At 45.5% G+C, this 26,480-nt stretch overlaps 1 protein-coding gene across 1 annotated transcript in view; it reads right to left on the bottom strand.

Annotated features, from left to right (window-relative positions):
- Positions 1-25,526, bottom strand: part of slco3a1a (solute carrier organic anion transporter family member 3A1a) — a 43,920-nt gene extending 18,394 nt beyond the window's left edge. The window contains exons 1-2 of the mRNA XM_086028787.1: positions 24,652-25,526; positions 16,596-17,052 (exon numbers count right to left, since the gene is read on the bottom strand). Coding sequence (XP_085884913.1) covers positions 16,596-17,052; positions 24,652-24,813 — 619 coding nt within the window. The 5' untranslated portion in view covers positions 24,814-25,526. The remainder of the gene's footprint in view (positions 1-16,595; positions 17,053-24,651) is intronic.
- Between the last annotated feature and the right edge of the window lie 954 nt (positions 25,527-26,480).

The raw sequence follows: 26,480 nt of genomic DNA, 5'->3' as shown, positions 1-26,480 counted from the left end.
GCCCAATTTCAAGTTCTATGTAATTACTGCAAAGTGAAGCTGGGGTCGCTTGAAGGCGGGGGTCACGGGAACACAGGAACGTATACGCACGACTATGAGTAGATCGGACCAGCCACCACTGCACTACGATGGGTAGAGTATCCCCCTACAGTACCCCTAATTCAAACCATTTCATCTTCAAGTCTCACGTTCTACATTTCAACCGAACCAATTAAATTCCCAAGTCAAGGCAACACACTAACTCAACACGGTTGGGTTAGTAATTACTACAATAATCATCAATTCATTTGGAATTCATGTAATTGCAATTCCATCGGTCCATAGAATTTTAAATTATAGTTCTAAAAGGAGTACTGTTAAATATTTTCCAATTTCACAAGCTCCTTTTTTTTCTTTTTAATATTCAAAAATCATGCAATGGCCCAATACTGTAAACTTGTAGAAGGCCGTGAGCAGTGCTTTCTTGTTGGGAAACATAATCCTCTCAACCGCAACATAAAAATAAATCACTGCGTTCCTTGTCTGCCGTTTCCTTTAGTGACCCCGTTGACTGTGCATAGCCATGACCTAAATGACAGGCTTAAAGTAGCTTCAACTCACATTCAAAAGCCATTTCACCAGCCCACTAAAAACTTCCGCTCACGTCAAATAGAGCAAAATTGGGTAAATCAAGCCTATTGAACTTGTCCTGCTGGAATCTCATCTCACCTAAACAAACAGGAAAAACAGGAGTTCGGAAAGTTTCTCACATGCCTTACGCTACGTAAAAAGTGTATCTTACGGACTCGTTTCAAACTATTAGTGTTTTGACCTCGCAGGATGAACAGCAGAGTTCGAGCAGAGCGAGAGAGGGGTGGGGGTGGAGGGGATGGGGAGTATTGTGTCCAACGCACCGTTTTCACTCTGGCCTCTCAAAGCACAGTCGCGGCAAGCCCAGCTTGCGTAGGGGCCTAACCCTAACCCAGCAATAAAAAAGTATGAGATGATAAACATTTTTCAATTCACACGCATTTCATCTGAAATGCAACAATAACTGGAAAAAAAACAAGTGTCGCTTGAAAATGTGCTGTGCCGGACGGCTCTCTATCCATTTTTATCATTCAGAACCCGCGACAAACAAGCTACCACATCTCATGACTCTGGATGACAATGAAACGAAAATCCCCTAAATTAAATGCATTTCCTTATAGTGTGAGCTCAAGAATGAATCACATTGAGGCCAAAACATCAGCTGAGATAATCAAGCCCTGAAATGGAACTGCCTATGATCTAAAAATAGCTAAATTCAAAAATAAAGCAAGAAAGAAAGAAAAAAGGAAAAAAACACGCACATTCCATACTCTTATTTCACAGAGTAAGTAAGACGTTAAAGCCATCATATCAAATGTTGGGACTCGATACGAGGACAAACTGTACGTCTATATCCTAGACTCTCTGAAAAATGATGGGTTAAATCAGCGATCCTTTAGACCAATTAAAAAGCGGGGAAGTGTCATTTCAAGAGCACATTGCATGAATTTCAAGCCAATCAAAAAAGACGACAATGTGCACACTCTTGAGTGACGACGCTGGAACGGGCACAGCTGTGCATCCAATTCTTTGCTCATAAAGAAGACAAGAAGCATTGTGAGCGAGGGGGGGGCAGCGAAGCTAAACTGGAGCGTTATGAAAATGAGCGCGAGCGGCACCACCACCAAAGGCATTTTTCCAAAAGGACATTTTGCCACGTCACAGGAACAACGCTGAGGCTACTTAGCAGCCCGATGAACACAAACACCCACGTTCCATATCCTTATGGCAACGCTTTACGCTTAGTTGTGTGGCAAATGAAGACTTGAAGGACGCAGACCGAGAAGAGCCCAGGGTACATTGGAATACTCGATAGATTCCGTGTTGAACATGGAAACCTTGCTCGCAGTCAACTTGAATGCAATGAAAGTCATGTCCAAGTCCAGTCATCGATGATGCAGCCCAGTACTTATCATGTGTTCCATAGCATCGTATGTTTTCAGACGGGACATTGTAGCCAAGCTCTAAAAAAAATGGAGCGTTTGTTAAGTCTCGCTCTTTCACTTTTACTTGAGCTTTTTGTCTTTGTTCTGAATTCTTTGTAATTGTTCTCAAGCGATACTTTCCAGAATACCAAAGGTAGAAAGCGCTGTAAAAGTGACAGCCCATTTGTAATTAGGGATGCTACTGACGCCACATCAGTTAGCTAGCAACGAGCTTCAGTTTTCTAGCTAGTGCAGCCAACCACATTGCGGAGTCGCTCCGAAGTCAGTAATCATCGGCACCGCCTCCACGGCAGCGAATAAGCTATACTTCTCACTGGTATGGTTCTCACAAAGGGATGACCAATGTGAATGTGTTCCAAGTTTGAACTGAAATTTAGATTTGTTTGAAGTGGCCCCACTGTGAAAACATTTCTAGACAAGAAGATAGTTTGCTGGTATTGACAATGTGAATTTCAAGAAATAAAAACTTGATTGTATGAAAAACGAAAGCAATTGTTCAATTGTTATATATTTAATAAAACCCTTGCTTCAGATGCCCGGGATTAAAATGGAAAAAAATGCTCCTCAAAATTAGAATCTTTTCAAATGAAGTCATTGATTAGCAAAACTGCTTGTCAGAGAGAAAAAATATGTTTGGCCTTGAATAGTGACGTCATATTTGGTTAGGACAAATCTTTTTCTTTCCTCCAGGTGTACACAAACTGTAGTTAACTCTAAATTACAAAACCAAAAAGTATCAAGTATGTCCGAATTTATAAGTGTCAGAGTCAATTGGCTTGACTGTGATTCAAAATGTATGCGGACAAGAGTGTAATTGGTTTAGGAAGCAGCAGACTTGGGATCACTTATGCAACATGAAGGAGCACACATGCCAATTGTGCAACTCCCATGGTTGCTATGAAGATGTTTGTCTTTGGAGACATTTACCCATAGAGAAAAACAACACCATTTTTTGCAGGTATCTTTACTGTTATTATTGGCCTGACATGAAAATGAGCCATATCGTGACTATTGAACCTTTTGCCTTTGTAACGTTTGTCTTCCTTGTGAGTTCGAGCAAACCTGTGATCCGCTCTTCCGCCATCTAGGCCAATGCCATTAGGCTACTTGATGTCGACCTGCAGGACCATAATCTTTTGAGTCCAATTAACCTTGTGTCAGGAAGACCGAAGAAGAGCACTAATTGACCTAAACGAATTGCCTCGCAGACAGATTTTCTCAAGCACGTACAGTGAGGCTCAAGTGTACTGCAAAAGTACTGGCAGCCCCTGAATCACTGAAACAAGTGAAATTCCACCGCCTGTTTGCAATCCTGCTTGAGCTGTTTGCTCGGGGGGGGGCAGAGACAGGGCAACACACTGTGCGCATTGTTGGCTGGCTGCGCGGTAGGTGGAGGCCAGCAGACGCAGCGGCTGCTCCAACACGGAGAAAGAGGTCGGCCACGCTAAGCGGGTGCTAACAGCTTCGTCGCCAGGTGCTGACCACTAATTGTCGGACGGCAATGTAATGCCAGCAGGATGAAGGCACAGCACAATGAGAATCGATGTGTACGTAATGTAGCATGACTGCTTTTACTGTCTTTGTTGTTGCATTACATTTTCTGCTATTATATTACATTACCGATCAATTCCTTACAAGGGAAGTTCCGGTGCTGTGCACGGAAGCCATAGCGAAGCCCGCAGTCGCGCAAACTCAAGCAGTTCCTGCTCGATACTACGGAAAAACTTTGACCGCTCCATCATTGGATCCAAAACGGCGGCATGTGATTTACTTCTTTGGCATGCGTTTGACTGAAATTGCGAAAGATGTAAAAGGTATTCATTTACGCTTTCGTCTGTAGATCGTGGCATCCAAACGAAGAAGAACGGTAATGACCGCGGAAGAGAGAGTGAAATGCATCCGATTGAGAGAAGCTGGACACAAAGTAAAAAACATCCAGGAGACACTTTGAGTTGGAAAAACTCAAATCTGCGAGGCTTTGAAAAACAAGGAATCGATTCGGGCTCAGTACGATTCCGTCAGATTGCCTGCTCGGAGGAAATTTTTTGCGGCTCGACGGACAAAGTACAGTGGCGTAAATGAACGCTTTTGCATGCACAAGAATCACTAGACATCAGTGATGATCAACGGGACGGTGACTTGCAGCTAGCAACAAAACTTTATGATAGGCAAACATTTTAACACAGCAAAGAACGAAGCCAACGCAACAACTCAAAATAGATTCATTTTTTCCTAAGTCTGAGAAAAATCAATATTAAAATACAGTACAGTTTACAGTACTGCATTGGTGTTAGAGTATTTTTTTCAACATTATTTGGGCCATGTTTGTTATACTGAACTGTATTTTGTTCATATACATGTACTTTATAGTGCAGAATTTTGTTTAATAAAATGTTTTGGGAAAATTATACAGCTTGTGTTGTTAACTTGTTACACTTGTTGTACTTCGTTAACATGCACGCTCATACAGGACATGTACCGTAGTCGTTTCCCACATAAGGAAATTCCGTTATAAGGAAAGATTGGACAATGCAAATATGATTCCTTACCAGAGAATACTTACTGTACACATATATACATATACACACATATATCTATACATATACATATTAGGGATGCTCCGATCGATCGGGCACCGATCATGATGATGATGATGCTGCTGCTGATTGGCTGCCGCGAAACGAACTGGCAAAAAAGTAGATTTGTTTAATACGCGGCGACGTCCCTCTGTCCAAAAGCATCACTCGGGCACGCAACCGCGCCGGCCCGCGCGAGCTACATTGACTCCAATTGAAACACGCCGCCAGAAAGGCTCCCTAACGCAGCCGCGCCTCCGCTGCGAGAAGAGGGGGAGGGATGCAACACGGCTGCAGGCTGCAGGCTGCACAGGGAGAGGCATTTCACTTGTGGGCAACAGACCCACGATATCGTTTTCGATTTCACAAAATGATTAACAGTGACTTTTTTTCTCATTGACAAACGCACAACATAGTTTGTCCATGCACAAGACAATAAAGTTCCTGAGTCGTTTCAATTTAGGAACTCATTGAATAGTTTATTCAAGTGAAGCCTGCATGTGACTATGTTTTCTACATATATCATATTCTGAAGCATGCAATGTTTAGGTGGCATGTTATTTGACTTTTTGCATAATTAAGTCTATTGAGACTGCTGATTATTTTGATCTGTTAAAAACTGTGCTACTAAAAGCTGGTAAATTTAAGTTTTTCAGTTATCTTTGTGACTGAGTCATTGTTGTATTGTGCTAGCAACGGTTTTGTATTCCTTCATGCTTTTGAAAATATATATAGATTTTTGTCAAAATTAGGGCAATAATATGGCTGGGTTTTTTTCAGATAATATTGCATAAGAGCGGTCACCATAAATAAATGGAAAAATATACAGATATTCCATGTGATCGGAATCGGTATCGGCCGATCTCACTCATGCATGATCGGCATCGGCGTCATAAAACCTGATCGGAACATCCCGAAAAAATATAAATATATACATATATATATATATATATATACTAGGCCTGCACGATGTGTCTTTTGAACATCGCGATTGTGCAAAAGTTACCTCGCTGCCCACTGAGCAAGACCTTTTTTTCCCCCTTTGGCTGCAAATCACATCACCTGACAGCGTACTTCAGAGTACAGTATTTTCTGTAGCTCATGGCATACCTCCACCTCAGGTGTTTTTGTTAACTTAATTCATTAATAAACTTAAAACAAAAACGTAATCATACTGAAAAAATATCAGTGACGGTATTCGCGACGAGTCAACGGCTACTCGACTCATCACGTTGGTGTCGAAAAAGCTGAAGTTGTGCAGATCCTACAACAAAGTCTCCGGTTTATGCCAGCAGAGGACCTACAACTTGAACATTTTTTAAGAACATTCCCAACTCGAATGCGACTGCATTACGTTTACTCGCGTGAAAAAAAAACAATATTTGTCTTTACTCCACAGAACCAAACTGACACTGACTCAGCCGCTGCCAACCTGAACGTTGACCTATTGAGTTCATTCAAAGAACTACCGGCGTGCGTCCATTGAAGTGCTGCATTGTCTATCGCAGGCACCATCCAGCACTGTTGCGACGGGGATCTTGTGCTGAACATGATCCTGAGTAATCCATCAAGCAACAACTTAGGCACCGCTCAATCAATGGGGTTGGGATTTGCGACGCGCGGACGCGCATTTCCACAGCAAAGTCCTTGCACAAGGTCTGCTGCTTCAAATCTGGGAGTTGAAATGGCTGCGTGTGCGCGCACTGCTTCCAAGACTAGAGCTGAGCGTCAGCTTTAGCATTTCCAAACTCTTGAGTGGTTTCTAAGCGGGGAGCCACTGCGGCATTAGCAATGGAGGCCCTGAGCATTTCAAGACGATAGTAAAAACAAACACCAACAACAACAGACGCCTGATTGTGTGGCAGTGGCTTGCTGATGCTGCAGTGCTTACGAGCTGTCCCCGCACCCCATCCGCATGCCCCCCCCCCCCAATGGATGACAAAAATCCCGTTTTAATCAGCAGTGTCGGAGCCTGACCTAGATTGCCTTGAGAAAGCTGCATGGTGGCCGAGCTTTACCGATGAAGGAGCAAGGTGCCACGAGCGCGCTTTGGCCCAAATGCTTGTCGGCATGCAGTGCCAGGCCACCTGCAGCTCTGGTTTCAGGCTTCTGGCTAATCAGCCTTGCTGCAGCTGCTGCTCCAGATGGCAACATAAAGGGAAAAACATCGCGGACAGATCTGCAAGTAATGGAAGCCAGTTGGCCTCCATCAGAAATCCGGGCAACTTTTCAAAATGGATGGCCAGGGGGGTCAAGCTCTCTGGAGTGCGCGATGCTCAAACACAGGCTTCCTTCCCTCTTGCACTCAGCTCCTCCAAAGCCAAACGCAGAGCGGAGGTGACTGTCTTCACCGATTCCAACAACACCACAGTCACATATGTAGTGAATAATCGAGTTCTGTTTCAAACTCCCAAAGCAATAACTTCATATCGGGATGTACTCCATGGAAACTAATACGTACATTTGGATTCGAAGGCTCCAAGATTTGCACAATTTGGAATCGGTCCAACATCCGTTCTTCGATTTCCTCTTGCCCTTTTCAGTTGACGGAAGTGACAAAATGGCCGCCAGGGGTGGCTAAAAATGGGTGGATGTTGCTGCTGAGCTCATATTCCACAAACGCAATATTCATCAGAATGCCGTGTTTCAACTTGTGGGCCTCCATGAGAACATATTCTTGTTTTGGGTTGACTTCTCCCTTAAGGGGGAGGTTCAGAGCCAGCCACTGTTTGTGAGTACAGTTCAGCTCGAAATGGGCAGAAAGGATCTTGACCTCGCAAATTTTCTTCAGGATGGATTAAAAAGCATTACCCAAACCTCCCCGACACCAGGGATGGGCAACTTCAATGCTGGAGGGGATCAGCACTACTGGGGGGGCCCACATAAAGACCACACACTTCCACCCTACACCAATGGACCACTGAGTGTCATGTGCATGAAGCGGACATCATTATTAGCTAGCCAGTTGCTAGCTCCTGGTTGCTACACTCTATCATCTTGCGGTAAAAACCAAATGGGGGTTGCTAGGCAAACTCAGCATGCAGCTTATGGCAAGGCCCGGAAAAACCCATTTAGGATCTAATCCTTCAAGATGACATTAACATGCGCCTAGTTTAAGTAGCTTATCCAAACGCGCGACTGCAGTGACTGTTTGGAGTCAGAGTGTTTCAGCAGGAATGACGAAAAGTCTCTTGACAAGCTTTTGTCAATGTGACTAGCACCCAACCCAGCCCTTCTGACAGCGCCCGGGGCTAAATTTAACCTGAGTGCAAATTGTGAAACCTATCATCATTAAAAGGCGTTCATTAGTCGCTTTGAGGAAATGTTCAGTCGCAGCAGTCAACAGCAGCAAGTAGGCAGAAAAACAAACAAAGACTCCAGGTAAGAGGCAGTTCTCCTGTCTGGAGCCACAACAAAGACAGGCCCGTTGTGCTTCTCCACATCCAGCGGCTAATCTGTCATTGCCGCTTTGGCTGTGCGGAAGAGCGCCAGATAGAGGAGAGCGAGCATACGCCGAGCTGCTCTCGCAGTCGCGCAGCCTGCCGTTGGGGCAGGAAGCTGGGAAGAAAACGAGCCACAGCACACTTGAAATCACACCTTTGGGGTCAGGACGGGGGGGCCGACCAGCCTCAAATAGCCGTGTCAAAAGTCCTCGTACTAGTGTTTGAGTAGAAGTACAATACTGTGTAAAAAAAAAAAAAAAGACATTTTTTTTAAAAGAGCGTGGAAGTCGTGAATCATTTCACGGACTGAATTGTGCTTCAGTCGAAAAGCAAAAAATCATTTTTACTGCCACATTATATTCAATGCCTATGGATATTGGGCTAGGGTTATGCATTTAGGCACGACAAAATTTCAACCTCACATCACCTGACAGTGTGGCAGACTTGCAAACACTGACCACGCCCAGAAATCGGGGCGTTTTCTGGTGCGACCGAGTTATGCGGCCCAACCGCACTGTGATTGGAACGACGAGTTTCATGTAGCTGCTGCTACAATGCAAAGCATGGAGAGTCTCGGTCATCCACACGCACTACAGCTTTCACACCCAAAGTTTCCGGGTGCGAAGCCACAGCCAGCCAACCATCGCCGCAAAGGTGTACAAATAGTTGATAGTGTCTTACAAGATATTCAGAATTTCATACGGAAGTGTGCGTGGAGTCTTGTCTCGCAGTAATGGAGGCATGAAGCTGCCGTCAATAAATGGTGCCAACAACCTCTTTAAATATCCGCACTCCTTCATTTCTCGCTCACATTGCCCTCGTCGTCTTCTTATAACACAACCAGTCATTCCACTTCCTTGACGAGAGCCATGTTGTTTGTGGTTCTATCAATACATTTTAAAAAAACATACGGTACAATGAGTGGAGCCTGAAAACATTGTTTAGCGACTAGTCACATTTTTTCCATCTGCAAGGGTACGCGGGTGTCAGTCGCCACTGCATATTTTTCCACATCTGTCCACTTGAGTTGCGTTCGGCCGAGTCATCGGAGCGCCGAGTAAAAGGGTCGACCATTCTTCCCTTGTCACTTCAACTGGCCACAAGTGTGTCCACATGTTGACCTTTGACATCCATGCCACTGATTGGTCTCATCAATCAATCATTCCAGCAGTCCCTCCCTTCATGTGTGATAGCATAAGGCTCCACATAGTGCACATGGCGCTTTGGTGAACATGTCTCAGCTGCTTGAAAGCTTCACAGCAGGCTGACGTCACCTGGCGGCTGGAAAAGCACTCTGGGCGTGTCCTGTACACTGGAGATATTTATGCTGGCCGGCGTCCTGTGGGAAGAGCCCAAATTAGCCGTGGATGTCGAAAGGTCACAAAGCAGTGGGAACGGAGCTCCCGTTGACGCAGTCTGTCCCATCGCATCGATTCCCTCGGGCCAGCGACGAGAGCAAACAAACAAAGCCATAGCGGAGCCCGTCAAAGAGGTGCAAAAGAGTTCCCGGAAAACTCTGAGCCACTTTCACATGCGAGGAGCCCGACGTCTGGAGAAGGCTGAGCTGACTTTGCTGGAGCTTGTCTGACCGCCGCGTCAACAGCGCTTGGCGGGTGGAGCGCTTTCCAGAAAGCAAGCGCCGCAAGCCCCCGTCCGCAGCAGTTGTTTTTCACGAGGCGTCGCGATGTGCGTGCGCCAGCCCGCCGCCCGCCCGCCGCCATCGGGCTTGCTGCGTGGCCAAGCCGCTTGGCATTCCTGCTCCTCGCAGCAATGACGCCTCGTTCTTGAGGCCTCTGCTCTCGCTGCAAAACGTCGCACAAAGACTTTCAATTGGCACCCGCGCATTTAGTCCCCGCCTCTCATTTGAGCCCGCAACACACTGCGAGGTGACAATGCTTCGACAAAAGCACAAAACCTGTTGAACCACAAATTCACTGCAACCTCCAACGACAACCTCAATAAATTCTGTTGACTCCTCCCCTGTTTGCCCCCAAAAAAAATCTGTTCTAAGTTTTCCATAAAATGTCTAATCTAAGTCAACCACTGTTAAGACAAATATTTCAGGGTTTTTCTGGCTCAGATTGAGGCAGAGGTGGGCGCATCCTGACCATGCGACATGACGTGCATGTCAATTCAACTGACTGTCTTCCTTTTACAGGGAACATACTTGAAGTTAGAAGTTCCATAAGAAGGACCATTATCACGTTAAAGCGTTGATTGATTAAAACTGGAGCCACCATTTGTTACTGCAAAGAGCCACATTATATACATGGGCGCACACAAGCCATAGACCAGCATAGGAGCTCACAAGATATGCTAGCTTGTGCTGGTGTTGCCGTTTTGTTTTTGCTGTTTGTTGTTTTGGGGGGGATTGCCATTACATTCAACAAAAAGCGCGTTAAAACATCCTGTGTTGAGCTTCCTATTTTTATTACGCTCTGATCAGACAAAGTGCAACGTGTATCAAAAGAGCACATCTACGATCGCCCGCACAATACAATATAATACAATACAATACAATTTGTATTGTATTGTATTTTGTTGTATTGTTCAAAGCAATCCTCAAATCCTCTGCTGAGATGGAAGCGAGTCAGATGATGCGTGGATAAACCTTTCCTGTTTGACAATCCACCAATAGAGCTAGTGTGTGTCAATTATTATTCAAATTATTTTGACAAGGTTCACACCCTCCAACCTGAGTCCGCCGCACGTATGGAAAACCACGCCGAAACACGACAATGGGCGCACACCTCAACGGAGGAAGAAGGCAAATAAATTGTCGGGGTGTGAAAGCAAATCTTGCCCAGTTTCAGACAATCTCCTCCATTCATGCAGCTGCTGCCACATGACATGCCTACAGCGGAGGGATTAGGACCATCAGCTGAGCGCCGCTCAATAGCGCATTGTTCCCCGCTGCTCACCGCTTGTTTTTGCAGCGTATCAAAGGAGGACAGGAGCCAAGGCCTGGCAAAATCCAATGGCTACCAGTCCACTTGCTCGCTCGCTCGCTCGCTCGCTCCGACGTGCAAACAAAGGGCAGCTCCGGTGCCACCATGTCAAGGCCTTGAGCTCACTTTGAAATGTCCCCGTTCTGCACCCAGACCAAGCCGGAGGCGCTTTTGGTAGGACGAGATCATGTTCAGGGTAGGGCTGCCGAGATTAGTCGCCTAATCGCGACAATCGTCGACCAGTCGTTCATTTGTATATTTCTTTATTTGGAGCAATGCTTTTCTCTTGAAACAGCCTCATCTCGCGCTTTTCCCCGCTGGCCGCTTGCCTGTGACGCGTCGTACATGCGCAGTCGCAGTCATACGGGTCTTTGTGATCGACACAGAAGCATTGTGGGTAGCGACGCGGGGTTTCATGGCTACCTGGTGTTAGCAACACAGACCTAAAGTTACGGCACATTTCACCCACAAATACTTACGATGCAAACCTCCCTTTCATGGCGGCACGACGGGGATTCTCGAGAATCGAGAAAGGAAGCAGGTTGTGGCTGATGCCTTTTTTCATTTCTGACACGTTCAAGTCGCGTCTGAAAGCTAGCTGTAGTTAGCACATGAACACCGATCTTGATGTTCACGGACACAATGTCCTTTTTGCTCCGCTAACATATTGTAGCGTCTAATGTGGATTAAGGAGGTATTAGTCAGCGAACTCGCGTTTTTAATAACCATAACAGTGTGCGTATGCCATGTTTGACATCGTACATACGTTTGTGGCAGCCCTCGTTCAGGACAAACACAGACGACAAATGCTCATTTAGACAATCGTGAGATGACACGCAGCACTGTTGGCAGCCCACATCTGGGTGGGATGGCCATTGGCCACACAGTACGCCACTGCCGCACGCTGTAGCGTGTTGGACTCGGACCGTGGAAATTGTACTCCAGATCCTCGAAGCCATTTCCTAAACCTTCCGTCAAAGTGTCTAATATCACAGTCGAGTACTGGACTGAACGTTTATCGCGCCTCACCGGGGGAACATTGACATTAGAGTGTTGGTCGCAGTCGAGATTTATCTGTGCGTAGACGACAGGTTAATTCATTGTATTCATTTTAGTGTTGCACTTAGTAGGGTTTGGCAATTTTAATTAGTTCGTTTTTATTATGTTTTTCTTTTTAAATTGAGTTAGTTTTAATTAATCGTGTTCATTTTCTTTATTAGTTGCTTTGCTGCAGTTTTAGTTAGTTTTAGTATTAGTTTTTACTTTTTTTTTCTTTTTTTTTTTTTTTTTTAAATTGTGAGACTTGTGTGCAGGATTTAAAAACACCATGTTAAGTATTATTTCGTATAAATTCAACAAAAATATTATTTTAAAACATTTTGATAATACAGGGTACAGGTTAACAGTGCACAGCATGCACCCTAATTCAATCAAGCTCGGATGCCTTGTTTGCCAAGTCGACAACTTCTTTTGTGGATTTGTGGCTTGAATTCCAATTGAGAAGTGTTCAACCTGGCTGTACAGTGTACTTCTTTTATGCACGTACGCTGTATGTATTTTTTACATGTGTGAAGCCAAAAAGGAAAGCACTTTGTAGCTAGCGTTGCATTTCGGACTGAATTAAATAACAAAAGGTGGAGAGCCATTCAGGCCAAGCCACCCGCAAACTCGTCCCTGAGGAGCGACGTCATCTGTTGGCTCTTTTTAATTGGCTGCTGCTTGAGCTCGTCGATTCTGTGCGACACACATAAGACGACTGCAACTTCCAGACAGCTGTTTGTGACCTTCTGTTTGTGCGGTGATATCGAAACAAATACATTTCAAATGAACCCCAAAGGCTCGTATATTAAACAAATTGCCAAAGATGAAAACGAAGGACATTTTCGCTTTAATCATAGTTAGTTTTAGAAATATAAAATGTAGTTTCAGTTAGTTTTCGTCGTTTTAAAAGAATTTTCATTTTACTTGGTTAACGAAAACATTTTTTCAATTTTACTTTGAGTTATTTCGTTAGCTTTCGTGAACCTACATACGCTTGACTGGCACTCACGCAGAGAGGCCTGTGCTTGGGTGTCAGGCGACGTGGAATAGAGAGAGAGAGGGCAATCGAAATAAGAGGCATCGAAATAATGCTTCTGACAGAAACGGATTAAAAAAACTCAATCAACCAAAAAGATGAGGTTGACTGTATGGTGTTCAAAATCAAAAGTAAGGGCTGTATTTTGAAAGCAAATCACATTAGTCATAATATATGTATTTAATTCGCCATATTCATGAATTTTCTGAATTGCTTATTGTCAATATTAATATACTTTTAATCTTTTAGGCCACTCCTCCAGGTTTAGTTCGGTACGCAGTAACATTTCCTGTTTAGCTGTGTCGCATTATTTTGGATTCATTTTCTCTCCAGACACCTCTTAAATTGCCGGCTATTTTGTTGATCAAAATTGGATATGCGCCGCTTTGACGTGGTTGGAGCGAGATCCCTGCGAATTGTACTCAGTCACCCAAGGACTTCATTCGGTCTTTCACGATCGATAACATTACGTTAGCTTCGCAAGCTCTTCTCCGTCTTTCCCTCTGTTCATGACTCCTCACAATCCTTTCGTGGGAATGACTTGCACAAAGTGTAGCTTGTTCGCCATAAAGGAGAGTGTGGTTACTGACGCAGGAGTGAAATCGGATCGCGTTACGAGCGGTTAGTAGCCAGCTGAAGCCCATTGCTAGCACCAATCTCGCCTGGACTTGCAGAGTCGATGACCCGCACGCACGTGTCTCCGCCGTTCAATTATAGGAAATCAAAATCTGTGATGCTCAGTTATGCGATTCTTTTGTGTGTTCATGAAGCACAAAATGCAATTTTACACCCGTTTCACCACTATGCAAAACAGTTTGTTTCGAGCCTTGTGGTTTGAAGTAGTACCCAGCATCCCTTGCCATTTTTTCTTTTTCTGTCAGTAGTTATTAAAAATTACAGGTTTGTTGTTGTTAGCTCATTCTTTCCCACGGTACAACCATGAGCTATCCCATGGTTATTTGGATTCACCCACCTTGTTCTTTATTCATTTCCATGAACTGTTAGATTTCCTATTGCACCGTAAGTCGGGTATGTATGATGGCCATCCACGTAATATGATTCACATCTCTGCTGTTCTTCAGTCTGCCACCCGGTGGCAACGGTGTGCGTGAGAATGACAAATTCAAACATTTGCCCATCAATTCCAGCTTCTGCTGTCGTCCTCACTACTTATATTTTACTGCAGGTGAAAATGCAGGTGGAAAATGGCAATCGGCACAATAGTACAAAAGTGACACGATAGACACTTTACTATATGTCTTCACGATATATATCGTCATATCGTCCAGCTCGGCTCCACGTTGGGGCTTTGCTGCCAGGGGAAATCAAATTCTGCAACTCAGGGTGGCACAGGATATAGGTGCGACTAAAGTGCCATCCAAATTGAAATGACACCGCATATTTTTAGTACCTGTACTTCTGTGCAGTTGGGCAAAAAAGAGGCAAAGTGGCTAGCTTTGAGTTGGCCACTCCTGTAAAGTAGGCGCTGGAATTGTATGTGGAAAGAACAAAGGCCGGACGAGCGCGCTGCAGTAGACTCTTGAGTACCTTACGCTACATTCACACCAATTGCGGATGAGCGGTCCGCTTCGCTTGCGAGCTACATCGACTTCAATTGAATCGCGCCGCCGGAAACGCCTTCAACGGATTTGGTGTGAACGCAGCATTCCTCAGCCTTCGCGGCGCCACACAACTGTACTGCAAGGCACAGCTGAAGCAGCTTTGGAAGACATAATCGGCAATGCGTTACAACGCCCAGTTGAAGTTTGCTGTCTGAATACAGTGGTACCTCTACTTACGAAATTAATTGGTTCTGGAAGAAATTTGTCAAGTCGAAAATTCTGTAAGTAGAGACGTGTTTTCCATGCAAACGCCCTAATATGTTCCAAACCACCCAATATTCAGACATAAATGTTTTATGAAGCATAAAAATGCATCAAAACATGTAGCAAATACATGTTACAATGAGATTATTGCACAATAAATGAAAGTTGTGCATAATGTAAAAAAACAAAAAACAAAGAATAGAGTCAAGAATAAAAATGATGGTGGTTGACCTTTGAATTGCTGTCCTCATCGCTTTTTGCCCTCTTTGGTTCATGTTCTCTCTCACAAGTGGTTTCTGCCTGGCGTTTTGTAAACAACTGATTTAATAACGTGGCGACTGTCATATTCTTTGGCAAGATCAACCAAACGCATCCCCTTTTCATACTTTTCTATTATCTCTTGCTTCCTTTGTATGGACCAAAAAAACGATTTTGTCCTTTACTTCTTTTCCTCGTTTCTAATTCACGTCAAACTATCGGAACACCTCATGGCCCGAGGGGCGAATGACGAGGACACTGCGTCGACATATCTATCACATATCTATCTACCTGTCTAGCTGCACACATAGACACATACGGTAGAGGTCCCTCCCATTGGCCAATGGGATGCCAGGAAGATGCTAGCTTAGCCAATGGCAGAGCAGCTATGAGTATGTTGCGTTCAGGAAACTCCGCCAATGGCAGAGCAGCTATGAGTATGTTGCGTTCAGGAAACTCCGGAGCTGCGAGTGGCAGCCCAAACTGTACTTTTACCTTTCGTATCTTGAAATTTCTTTTGTAACAAGAGGCGATATTTTCCCGTTGGGCCGTTACGTACGTTGGAAATTTTCGAATTTAGTATTTAAGTAGAGGTACCACTGTATTATGACATGAAGGCTTTTGGAGTTGCGGCCCCGTGGGGGCTACCATTGGCCAAGTTGTGGTGGCCCCTTCACAACCTCTACTGGCCCCAACCTGTACTGTATAGTCAGGATAGAATAGCATTGGTTTGAACTTATTTCCTATTCAGCACCTTTAAAATGTGCCAACTGTGGTTGAATAGCTCAATCCACTAAAGCGGATAAAACTAAAGGCAACAGGATAAAACTAAAGGCAACAAGGTCCCATTCCCATCGTATTTATTTTTTCACATTTTCATTGGCCCGCTCAGGCAAGCGTCTGTCAGGTAGGTGATGGCCCGACAAAATGCCAAACTGTCCCATCGAGCCGCCGTTAATGTCGTCGGACCCCAGAGAACTAAACATCGTGTAGTATATTCCCACACAAAAACGGTTAACCTTAGCACAGCATTTCATAGGATGAAATTCTGCGAGCTTAATAGCAACATACAATGCGAAAGCTCAGAGATGGGCAACCGCAAATTAGCATCAGCCTTCCAATCATTAGCAACCTAACAGAGCACCGAGCTTTGGAGTTCTAACATGGCATGAAAATGCTCAATGATGATGGATAATTGCAGTGAATGGCCTCCACTGCCCAGTAATATTGTCAACGACTAAAAATAGGTCCAATTTAAATTCCATTCCATGCGCTGTCATCTCGGATCCCACAGCTTTTTACCGATGTTTGGAGTTTTTGCCGTGATGCTTTCAGTATGCGTATGGAGGGCCTTTCTGAAGGCAGAGCATCAAAGGCCGAATCGCGGTACGGTGGCAACGCTAGCGTGAGCCCTGCCTACTGTTTGTGCTGTGTCAGCACTGGATTGCTCACCTATGTAGAGAGAGGAGTCTTTCTTCTTGACGTGATCGTCGATGTAGGACACCCCCAGGGGCTGCACGGGCGTGGCTCCGATGCCGAGCAGGACCTGAGCCCCAATCAGGAGCAGGTACATCATGTTGGTGTTGGTCCTGTTTGCGCACACGGCGTCCTCGGCCAACTGCACTTCCCTGCTGCTGGCGTTGGAGCACACGTCGCGGCCCACATCGGTCCTCCACGTGTCCCCGATCTCGTACTGGTTGGTCAAAAACTCGGGCAGTGCAGAGAGGAGGGCGCCGAGTGCCATGATGATGCCCCCGCAGCCGATTAGACGGGGCCGATGCGCCTTGGCCCCGAAGTAGCTGACAAACAGGATGAGCGCCAGGTTGCCGATCTCAAAGCTGCTGGCGATCACGCCCACGTCGGCGCTTTGCAGGTTGAAGCGCCTCTCCAGGGTGGTCAGGACACTCACCTGCAAACCACACCGCAAGGCCAAGACAGAGAAGACAGTGAAAAAGTGGCGAACACCAAAGGGGCTAGAAATCATTTTCTGACTCTAAGCAGTTTTTGTTACGCCCCAAATCGAACGAAAGCTAGCGAGATGGGTCGGTGGCGTTCAAGCGTGGCCTAACGTCCGTCCTGCATATTTAATCGGCCACATGGTCCCGGTCCATCTATCGTCGGCGACAGCCAATCGGCGTTGAGAACGTAATTTTCACGTCACAAGCAGGCGCCGCACGAGTAGACGCGCCACCAAACAAAGAAAATATATCAAACAAAAACAACAGACAGACAGACAGACACACACACACACACACACACACACACACACACAGACAGACACACGCGCACACAGCATGGCGATGGGTGAAATCAAAACAACGTGGGGCGCGTCATCTTGCCTTTGAAATAACAAGCCGGCGACTTGTTCCACTGTGGTACGTCTCTGCCAACAGGCCTGTTTCCCATTAGCTGGCCAGTCCTACTTCCATTCCCACCTCTCGAAGTAAAGAGCAGCTCATCGTAAGCTACTCCCAGCACTCAGCGACAAATGCCACAACCAATCCGCTCACTTCCCGCAGAAGGCGCCAATCACATGATCAAGTACTAAATGACTCAATTCCATGCCCAATGAAGACTTTTGGGTTGTTTTTTAGCATGTGCGCGCGTGTTGGGGTGGGCTGGAGGGATTCCTCTCTACCATGTGAACCACTCTGACACGTCAGAACATTTCTTAGCCTAGTTTCAAATCAGTCCCCAACCGTGCTCGGGACCAGAATCACAATTTTCCATTCTCCCAGTAGCTTCTTCAAACTGTCTGCAGCTATGAGAAGAAAGATCAAGTGGTGGTTTGAACTGTAGGCACATTTTTCCACTGTGCGCTCAGTCCCCCTGATGTGAGGCGCATGGTTATTTTGGATGACCGCTGAGCAGTCTCGGGTGTGCTCCACATCTCCGCCAGTCATTTGGGGTCAAACGCTGATGGCTGCAAACCAAATGAGTTGATTGGAATAGCTTCACACTCAAGAAATATTGGAAATGAAATGGGTCAACTGTCACCATCATAAAACCTGAATAAAATGACATCAACAAAAGTAACATTTTAACAGCCATACAGGGGTAAAACTTGGAATGCAGTGTTAGACCAAGAACCAAGAAGTACATTCCTGTAAAAAAATGTCGCACCTATATTTGTTTACTCGGCAAGACCAGATAGCTGAAAAAGCTGTTACATCTTGTAATTGTGATGAAAATGTGTTATATCGGGGTCATATTATCGGAGCATTTTGGGGAGTATGGGTACAGTGCAGATGTAGCGTCACGCGATCAGTATTGCTCCATCCCCGGCGAAAACAAAGCCACATTCTGGAATCGTAATAAATGACAATGCCGCAAGACCAATTAGTGCCCACTAAACATATCCCTTGGCAACAGGTGCCACTACAATCCCTAAACGGACAGTGCACCCATTTCAGCCAAACAGAAAGCTGAAGTTAGGTCAAAGTTGGGGAGGGCGATACATATCGTCATCGATATCATAGTCCACGTAGCTTTCACGATGCACCATTTTACATTATCGAGTATTTATACTGTCTTGAAAAGAAAAGACGAACGTATCCATTGATGGCTGCAGAGAGGGAGAAAAAGAGAAGTGGGCCAGTGACCTGGAGTCAGGCTTCATCGTGGATGAGCCTGTGCTGCATTTGGCCAAGAAGCGCACCCTGGAATGGTCATCAGCCAATTGCGGGGCACATACAGACAAAACAAAGAAAAAAGCATTCATACTTCTATTCAGCCATCAATGAATGCAACGTGCATTGGTGGGCAATGCGCAAGCAAGCTGAACTACCTGGAGGAACACCCCCCAAACGCGGTAAGTACAGGCAAAGGCCACACGGGAGGGGCGCAGCTTTAGCATGAAAACCGTGAGACGGAAGGCAAACTCGTGACGATGAAAGCGTCAAGGAAGCGGGGCCATGAGAAAGGCTTTCCGTTTTCAGGAAGCCAAAACAAAGTTGACATCTGACTGCAAGTGGAAATGACAACTTGAGTAGCTGTTAGTTGTGACGTGCTCATTTACAAAGGGGAAAAGGATGAAGACGGGTGACGGGTTTCGCACAAGTTGTCCCCTGCAATAGCAGAAGTGACAGCAGGCACTTCCTTCTCACAGCTGCCGCTGCCGCTGCCTAACAACTCCGGCCGGCGCCTCCTTCACAAGTCGTCAGAGCGCGGCGAGCCCCATCGCTGCAAGCGCTGCGCGCCCAGAGCCGTTTGACGGAAAATTTGGGAATGAGCCGCGACGTCCCTTCCCCTCCGGCGGCTGTTTCTCACGCTGGTTTACGAGTGCAACGACGGCGACGTCTTAGAAACGAGGCCCGGGCTGAGCGCAACCTGTTGAAGCGACGGCTCGGGTGCAAGTCATCGTCCTCTCCGGTCCCGTCTCATCCCATCCCATGTCGGACGCCGCAAAGACGAGGCCCGACCGACAGCTGACGAGCGCACCGGAAACACTTTGCATGAGTTCAACATGCTTGTGCACTTGGGACTCCGGCGTTGGCCAGACAGCCTTCCGAGAGGGTTCAAGCCAACGCAAATTACAGAGGGGAGGAAGAGGCAGCGGCGTGCCACAGCTACATCTCGTCAACCTCACTGCTCAAAATGCCCAGACGTGTTTTGCATGTCGCATGGCAACAAAATAAACCTCGCCCAGTGGTGGGACATCCCATTACCTCACAGAGAGAAAGAACAACGAGTCTTTCCAAAACATTTTTCGGGGACTTGGCGACGCTAAGCAGGCAGCGAGCTTTGACGCTCAAGTGGATGTGCTTGAATGTTACCGTTTAGGAGAGCACAGTTCTTTTCTCTTTTTTCATGCTCAAGTGGAGTTTGGTTAGCCTGACTACAGCCAAGGAGATTTGAAATTGCTCAAACGACAGAGCTGCCTTGAGCTAGGACTCCATTTCAGGGCAACCGCTGGGACTTCAAACAAGTACCTCAAATCATCTTTTTCCACTGGAATGAATGGATTTCCAGCCGCCGCGAAAAAAAAACAAACAAAAAAAAAACACATCAATCGTTGTCATGTGTTTTTGAATTAGGACAATAGCACTCCATTATACTGTACTTTGTAAAAACATACAGTAATAATATCATTAAATAAAATAAAAATTCATGCACAATAACTAATTCGAAAAAAAAAACACATCAATTGTTGTCATGTGTTTTTGAATTAGAACAATAGCACTCCATTATACTGTACTTTGTAAAAACATACAGTAATAATATCATTAAATAAAATAAAAATTCATGCACAATAACTAATTTGAAAAAAAAAAAAACACATCAATTGTTGTCATGTGTTTTTGAATTAGGACAATAGCACTCCATTATACTGTACTTTGTAAAAACATACAGTAATAATATCATTAAATAAAATAAAAATTCATGCACAATAACTAATTTGAAAAAAAAAAAACACATCAATTGTTGTCATGTGTTTTTGAATTGGGACAATAGCACTCCATTATACTGTACTTTGTAAAAACATACAGTAATAATATCATTAACTAAAATAAAAATTCATGCACAATAACTAATTTGAAAAAAAAAACCACATCAATTGTTGTCATGTTTTTGAATTAGAACAATAGCACTCCATTATACTGTACTTTGTAAAAACATACAGTAATAATATCATTAAATAAAATAAAAATTCATGCACAATAACTAATTCGAAAAAAAAAAACACATCAATTGTTGTCATGTGTTTTTGAATTAGGACAATAGCACACCATTATACTGTACTTTGTAAAAACATACAGTAATAATATCATTAAATAAAATAAAAATTCATGCACAATAACTAATTCGTTGCAGCTCCTTCTAGTGTGCACAACTTGGCCACTTGAGGCACTATAATACAGTTGTAAATGGACAACTCAGGACCGAAACCGAAATCAAGCCCAGTCACTTGTCACAGAGGATAAAGAAAATACACCTGCGAGTGTTGTTATATTATCTGCCTATTCTTCATGGGTTGAAGCACCTTTTGTGTTTACAAATCAGTTAAGGACTAACTAACGCAGATGCTATTCAATAGCGCATCTATGGCATGCGTGGTTGTTAAATGCACGTGCCATTGTCTTAGTTTGATGTTTGTTTTGACAGTTTACTTCCACTGGGAGTGCCATCAAACAGCTTGCGGCCTCTTTTTGAAGAATCATTTGTTTGTTTGGTGGTGTGCAAAAACCTTGTTTTTTTTTACCTCACTGAATTGTAAATAAAGTGCAGCTTTCCATATTCACTAAACTCGCTGTCACTTTGTTTTTGGAAAAAATGAAAATGATGTTCAAAGCGCATCTGAAATTAGACATCAACTGTTGAGGGCTGCAGTGTTTTTGATCAATGACTGGGGTGATAATACATTTTGCGATTCAAACTGGTAATTAATTCCACTGAATTATTTACAACAACTCGACTTTGTCAGGAAATGGCATCCGATATGAATAGATTTGTGTTTTCAACACTCCTACTAAACAACGGTATCTTCATTATAAGCTACGGTACAACAAGCGCTGTTCAGGTGTTAGGGGCACTCAAGTGTCACCAGAGAGATTTTAACATGAGCGATGGGGGGGGAATCTATGGGTACCTCACGATTCAATCCAATTCCTATTCAGAGTAGGGTAGGGCACCGAGAACCGGGCATCGAGTGGAACCGGGTCCATCATTCCGGTTCTCCCGGAACGGTTCAGATGTTAGAACGTCTGTGTTTCGATTCCTAGTTAGCCGTGCGGACCAAAGTACGACCGATTACAACCGAACCCTGACCCTTGGATTCTGCTACGGCGGCGCAACCTTTGAGGCTGCCCTCGGACTCTGCTACAGCGGGGCAACCTCTGCGGCTGCCCTTGGATTCTGCTACGGCGGCACAAGGCCTGAGGCTGCCTTCATTCCATGTGTGTCTCGCCCACTTGACTGGCACCGTCGAGAACCTCTCGTCTGGCCTTCGGCACAGCCACTGGATTCGCCTCGCCAAGATTCTCTCGTCTGGCCCCCAGGTCCCTTACCATAGTGGTCCTGCCAAGCCCCTCTCGTCTGGCCTCCGGGTCGCCCACCTGGCGGGCCCCGTCAAGAACCTCTTGTCTGGCCTTCGGGACGGCCACTGGATCGGCCCCATCAAGGTTCTCTAGTCTGGCCTCCAAGTCACCCACTAGCCTGGTCTAGCCAAGACCCTCTCATCGGGCCACCTGGACGCTCACCAGATTGTCCACGCCTCGACCCTCTCGTCTGGCCTCCGGGTCGCCCACCTGACTGGTCCTGCCAAGACCCTCTCGTCTTGGCCTCCTGGACGCCCACCGGACTGGTTCCGCCAGGAACCTCTTGTCTGGCCTTCTCTGATCTGTTCTTGATTTTGGTTTTGATTTAGAATTGAGTTTCATGTTTTCCTCATGATTCTTTTATACGCGTCTGTTTAGTTAGGTTATTGTGTGCATCTGTGCTCGGTTACCAGATCCCTTGAAGTACTCAATCAACTCCCTCTAACACTTTGTGTCTTGTTCAGGCGTTCCTCGTCTCATCAGTTTGTATTTATAGTTCCTTGCTTTCCTTCAGTCTTAGGTTTAGTTTTCTTTCAGTCTCTTTGATTCATTGTCTTTGTCGGGTCAAACTGCTGTTTGTTTGCTGTCTAGATCCAAGTACAGCTGGTTTCATAGTGTTTGTTTGGTTACTTTAATTCTTGTTGTTTTATACTTAAGTTTATTTGGTGTTTCTTTTTTTTATTTTTGATTTGATTTTATGATGATTCTATTTTTGTTTCTTTTCTTGTTTTAGATTCTGGGCACCAGGTTGTACCGTTATGACTGCTTGTTTACATGTCGTATCAGTTGCTCTGCAGTTGCTATGCAGTTGCTATGGTCCTTTTATGCTTATCCTTTATGATGTCATTTAGGCCTGAAGTCTTAGTTTAAAAGTTTCAGTTACACAGTAGCACGTTGTCAGTACGTCCAACCTTTTTTGAGTGAGGATTCAAACTCTCTTCCAGTACTGATCTCTGTTGTTGCTTTGTATTTTTGTTGATAAAGACTTTTTACTCTTCAACTTCCATGTCATATCTGCGTATGGGTCCAAATACCGACCCTCACGTGACACATCAGTTTCAAACACAATCAAATATTAAAGGAGGCAGCCAACATTTCTTCTTGGTAATGAAGGGATGGCATGCTCAGGAAGAAGGGACATCATTCTACCTTGGTGAGGATGTACAGAAGCTTGTCACCCAAAAATATGGTTGCACTTGATGTTTCCTTTTTTTTTTTTAGGGATGGGCGAGTACCGATACCAGGTATTGGGTTCTCATGGGGGCTGCCGATACAGGCAATTGATACTTAGAGCAAAAGAAATATGACATTGAGTAAGTCCTTTTTGGCATAGTTGGCGCTGTACTGCGGCAGACTGACATATTGGCAAATTAACACATTTGTCATTGTCTTAAATAAAATGTTATATCTCAAACGTACAAGAAGTATCTGTACCCAGTATCGGCGAATGCTCAAAGAGTGAAGACTCGTACTAGTGTCGGCCTGAAAGAAGTGGTATTGAGCACCCACATTTTTACAGCATTTTGGCCTAGGAAAAAGGACTCCAATCATAAAACGGAAAAGCTTAAGTTCTCCATGTTCCCTTATTTGATAGCGTACATTTCCGATGCGCTCCATCTTTTTTTTTTTTTTTTTTTACAGTATAGGTTTCCCATGCGGCGGCACGGTGGTCGACTCGTTAGCACGTCCGCCTCACAGTTCAGAGGTCGTGGGTTCGATCCCGGCTCCGGCCTCCCTGTGTGCGGTTTATGTTCTGCCCGTGCCTGCGTGGGTTTTCGACGGGTACTCCGGTTTCCTCTCACCTTCCAAAAACATGCATGGCAGGTGGATTGAACACTCTAAAATTGCCCCTTGGAGTGATTGTGAGTGCGAATGTTGATTTGTCTCTGTGTGCCCTGCGATTGGCTGGCAACCGATTCAGGGCGACCCCCGCCTACTGCCCAAAGACAGCTGGGATAGGCTCCAGCATGCCCCGCGACCCTCGTGAGGATAGGCAGTATAGATAATGGATGGATGGATGGTTTCCCATGCTCCCCTATTTTCTAGTTCAAGTGCCATATTTTACTCAATGTAATTGTTTCATCTACTCCCTATTTTACACAATATTATGTAAAACGCTCCCTTTTTTCTGTGACACAAACCCATGCTGCAAATGACTGCCAACCAATCCAGGGTGTACCCCGCGTCTCGCCCAAAGTCAACCGGATCGAATCCAGCTCACCTGTGGCCGTTACATTCAGATAATGGACGGACGGTTGAAATTTCCCGTGCTCTTCAATCTACACCGCCAAAGTTCCCAATGCTCCCAGTTTTAGACATCACACTGTCCCCATGCTTTCGACCTCCCTATTTTGCAGCCGAAGTCAAGTCAATTCAAGTTTTGCAAGTTCACCGTGTTACGGGCTACGCAGCGCAAGTTCCCCGTCCACCAGCCGTGCAATGGGAGCCCACGTACGCGCCCCGCAACTCACCAGGTAAGCTCCGACGGTCCCCTGAGCCAACATGAGGGCACATTCCGAAATGAGGAAGATCTTGATATTGGAGAAGCAGGACAACTTCTTGCGAGGGCCGTCCGCTTCCAGCATGTTGTCCCCAGCGCTCTGGTGCGACTCCCGGTGCTTCTTCACCTGCATGCCCGCCAATTTGGACCCGTTCGCGACGAGGAACAGGCAGCAGCGGCGGCGGCGGCGGCGGCAGCGGCGGCAGCGGCGGCAGCAGCAGCTTGGCCGGCCAAAGTAATACAGCTCAGGGCGTCTACATCCGTGTGGAGACGCCTCGTCTGAAAGTTTTACTCCCACCCAGCCCCAAAAAAGAAAAGAAAAGAAAAGCGTCGCTCCGAAGTCTACTCGCGGAAGCTGAGCGGCACACGTCCGAGCGCCTCGTTGGGTCGCCTAAACATCGCCGCCTGCCGCCTCCTCTTCTTCCTCGTCGTCGTCGACGTTGAACGCGTGAGCTCCGCGAGGCTGCCACGAAACGAGCATAGGGGCACAAAGTGTCCTCCGTGCGGAGGCTCGGCAAGGCTCACATTCTCAACTCTTCCTCGGGACTGTGGCACGTCTCCCCGCCCACTCGCAGGCTCACACGCGGGACGGGAGGCGAGGCGAGGCGAGGCGAAGCAGGGCGGGGGCTCACTTCCCGGTCATTACAACAACCGCTCCAGCCCGGGCCACGAGACCCTTGTTTAGACACAGAGGGGAACTTGCGTCGCAATCAATGCAGCATGAGAACACGGCCGTGTGGCGGGCGACAGCACCTTTTGGGAAAACGAAAATCCTCGGGTGACAACAGAGCTAAATTACAGGGGAAAGTAATGTGACGTTTGGACGTGTAAATCACGTGACGCGTTCTTATGACGTCACACGTCGAGCTCATCAAGATGTCATCAGTGAACTATCATAAGGACTTCCAAAATAATTCAAACTTGTATAAAAATAAGTGCAATATAGAGAAAAGTAGACTACGGTAACTTGTGAAAAAAATAAGTGAGAATCTCAGCAAATACAAACAAAGGTATTTAAATAATAGAAATAATCACACAAGCATTGGTAATAAATTGTCCATTTATCGTACCTGATCATATACATGTTCAAAAAGGAGCAGGAAGAAGTAGAAACACATCCACCCCCTTTCTTAGAACGCCCAGGGGTTTTTACAACTTTTTATGCAACAACTATTGAATGACAAATCTGGGTGATATTTGACAAACAACTCGGCTGGCTACAAGTAGATGACTTTAATTTGTAAATTGGCCATTTCCTGCACCAATAGCAGCTGATATGGCGGGGTGACATCATCAAATGTAAAGCATAAGTAGTCAAATGACCGCCTTCTGGGCGTTCCAGTTAAGTCTCTTACATTATTCACACACGCGCACACGCACGACCACTTGTGGTTCAAATCCGTGGATTGAAAGCCAGGCTGCGGCCTTCCTATGAGGAGTTTGCATGTTAGCGTGGGTTACCTCTGGTTGATCTGGTTTCCTCTCACATTCCCAAAACGTGCATAATAGCTTAGGTTCATTGAAGACTCTTTTGTGCGTAGGCGTGAATGTCAGCGTGAGTGATTGTTTGTCTATTTGTGCCCTGCCATTGGCTGGCAACCAGTTCAGTTCAGTTCGCCTCTCGCCCAAAGTCAGCTGGGATAGGCTCCAGCACACCCGCGACCCTTGTGAGTTTAAGTGCTTCAGAAAATGGATGGGTAGACACACACATGCACACAATTACTGTATATGTATATATGCGTGTGTGTGTATATCTCAGGATAAAATAGGGGTGTTCAAGTTAGAGCGTTAAGTTTGAAG

Source organism: Filicampus tigris, chromosome 4 (genome assembly GCF_054856515.1).
Source record: "Filicampus tigris isolate MCC_2025a chromosome 4, RoL_Ftig_1.0, whole genome shotgun sequence".
NCBI lineage: Eukaryota > Metazoa > Chordata > Actinopteri > Syngnathiformes > Syngnathidae > Filicampus > Filicampus tigris.
Note: the sequence above shows the minus strand (reverse complement) of the source record. Positions and strands in the feature narration are given on the sequence as shown.